Raw genomic sequence first — 1,968 nt, 5'->3', positions numbered from 1 at the left:
GGGCCTCCCGCCGGCCTCCGCAGCGGCGCCGCCCGCGCCCCCCGCCAAGGCCCGAGGTCTCCGGGACGCCTGGCGCCGCCGCCGCCGTCCCCGGTCGCGGGCCCTGCGGCAGCGCCCGAGGCTCCGCCCGCCCGGAGGGAGGACCCCCGCCCCGCTCACCTCATGTGTGTAAAGTGCACGAGCAAGTGGGGCGCGGCGAGTGAGGCTCGCGAGCCTCAAGCCCTCCGCAGCGCCGCGGGGAGAGGCCCGAGCCGCTGCACCAGCGCCATTTTCTACACCGACCCGCTGCCGCCGCTGCCGCCGCCGCCGCCACCGCCGCCGCAGGCCCCAGACCGGAAGTGAATGCCCCGCTCGGCAACCTCTTCCGGAGGCGCCGCGGCCGGCGGCCTCAAGATGGAGGCCCTAGCAACTGGACCTGCAGACGGGGCAGGCCCTTGGCAACCGCCGGGGCGCGGCGCGCGACCCCCAGCCGGACCCCCCTATTGGGGGGTCACAGCTTCCGAGGCGTCCCGCAGAGCGGCTGGGGGGCCCGCCGAGCCCCGAGCCCAGCCTTTCTCGCCGCGGCCGGCTCTGATCTGACTCGAGTCCCTCCCGTCCTCCTTCTTTGCTGCGACACAAGTTTCCTTCCCTGCCAGCCGGCCCCTCCCCCACTGAAACACACCAAAAAAAAGAAAGAAAGAAAGAAAGAAAAATCCGTGAACCGCAAATACTATCCCTGCCGCAGCATGATGAGCCCGCGTGGTTTTTGAAATTCATCACTTCTAATTATTTTTGACCTTGGGCCAGTTATTTAACCCCTCTGCTTCTGTGTTTCCTCCTCAGGTAAAGAACGCGTACCTGAGGCGGGCCGTGAGGTTGAAAAGCGATTTTTAGCTACCGAATTTTGCAGACCATTTGACTCGGCAATTCCACTTGCCCAAATTTCCATTCAGAAAATAAATAACCCGGGATATCTACAAATTTTTCACCACCAAGATATTAAGTCCCAGCATTGATGATGGTGAAAAATTGTAAACGGCTAAAATGTCCAACATTAGGAGGTGGCTGAACTCCTGGCATGCGTTAGGGAACTGTAAAAATGATGTGGAGGAAGAGTGACGGAATGGGGAAAATGGTTACAATAGAATAGGTGAAAAAGCACATTCCAAAGTAGCTCACATGGTGAGAAACATGTAGACACAGTAAGATACAAACGTGTAAAGTTAAAAAATACCTACATGTAGATACATACATATCTACAGGTAGATACAGCAATATACATACATGTAGATACAATCAGATACATATACTCCTGTGTAATATTTGCATATTCTTTCTATCCTCTCACAACGCTTTTTTTTTCTTAAAGATAATTCCTCCTCTGCTTAAAATTCATTTCTTCTCAGAAATCTCACTCTGCATCATCCCATTTTCCTTTTTCTAAATGGTCCTTCCACTGGCTTGAAAACATGCCCAAGTGTCTCCCATTAAAAAGACACAAAATCTTGACTGCCCAGTCCCTGTCCTCTGAGAGAGATGTGTAATAAGTAAATTAATGAATAAATGAATGGATGGATGCACAGCAAGTCCTAAAGCTTATGCTCCAAAATGTTAACTGATCACGTTATGAGGTTTTTAATTTTCTTCTCTTAATGCATCTGGCTTTTGGGGGGGGGAGGGTTTGGTTTCATTTTTGTACAATGAGCATGTCAAAAAAAAAAGGGGGGGTTTTAAGTTAAGTTTACAAAATGTAAAATGTAGGGGCACCCGTAAATGCTAGTGACTTTCTGTTTCCTGCCATCATCCCTAAGGTCGATTCATCCATACATGTATTTGGTTTGGTTTTCTTTTATTGTTCTTTCTACTTAAAATGTTAAAAATTGTGTTATAGTATCTCTTTAGGAGTTAAAAAATACTGACATGTGTGTATAGCAGAATATATTTTCATAGCAGGTTTATGAATAATTTTCCACAACAGCATAAGGCAAT

The 1,968-nt window shown here is 50.1% G+C and overlaps 1 protein-coding gene across 7 annotated transcripts in view; it reads right to left on the bottom strand.

Moving 5' to 3' along the window:
- TNRC6A (trinucleotide repeat containing adaptor 6A) overlaps positions 1 to 345 on the bottom strand; it is a 101,185-nt gene extending 100,840 nt beyond the window's left edge. For 2 of the 7 annotated variants that reach the window (XM_046665722.1, XM_046665723.1), the window contains exon 1: positions 160 to 339. In XM_046665722.1, the coding sequence (XP_046521678.1) occupies positions 160 to 164 (5 nt within the window). In that variant the 5' untranslated portion in view covers positions 165 to 339. Of the gene's footprint in view, positions 1 to 159 lie in introns of all 7 variants that reach the window. The other 5 variants (XM_046665730.1, XM_046665729.1, XR_006889304.1 and 2 more) reach the window with 4 other exon arrangements.
- Between the last annotated feature and the right edge of the window lie 1,623 nt (positions 346 to 1,968).

The sequence above is a fragment of the Equus quagga genome, chromosome 7 (genome assembly GCF_021613505.1).
Source record: "Equus quagga isolate Etosha38 chromosome 7, UCLA_HA_Equagga_1.0, whole genome shotgun sequence".
Taxonomy (NCBI): Eukaryota; Metazoa; Chordata; class Mammalia; order Perissodactyla; family Equidae; genus Equus; species Equus quagga.
The sequence above is the reverse complement of the archived record's forward strand: the minus strand, read 5'-3'. Positions and strand labels throughout refer to the sequence as shown.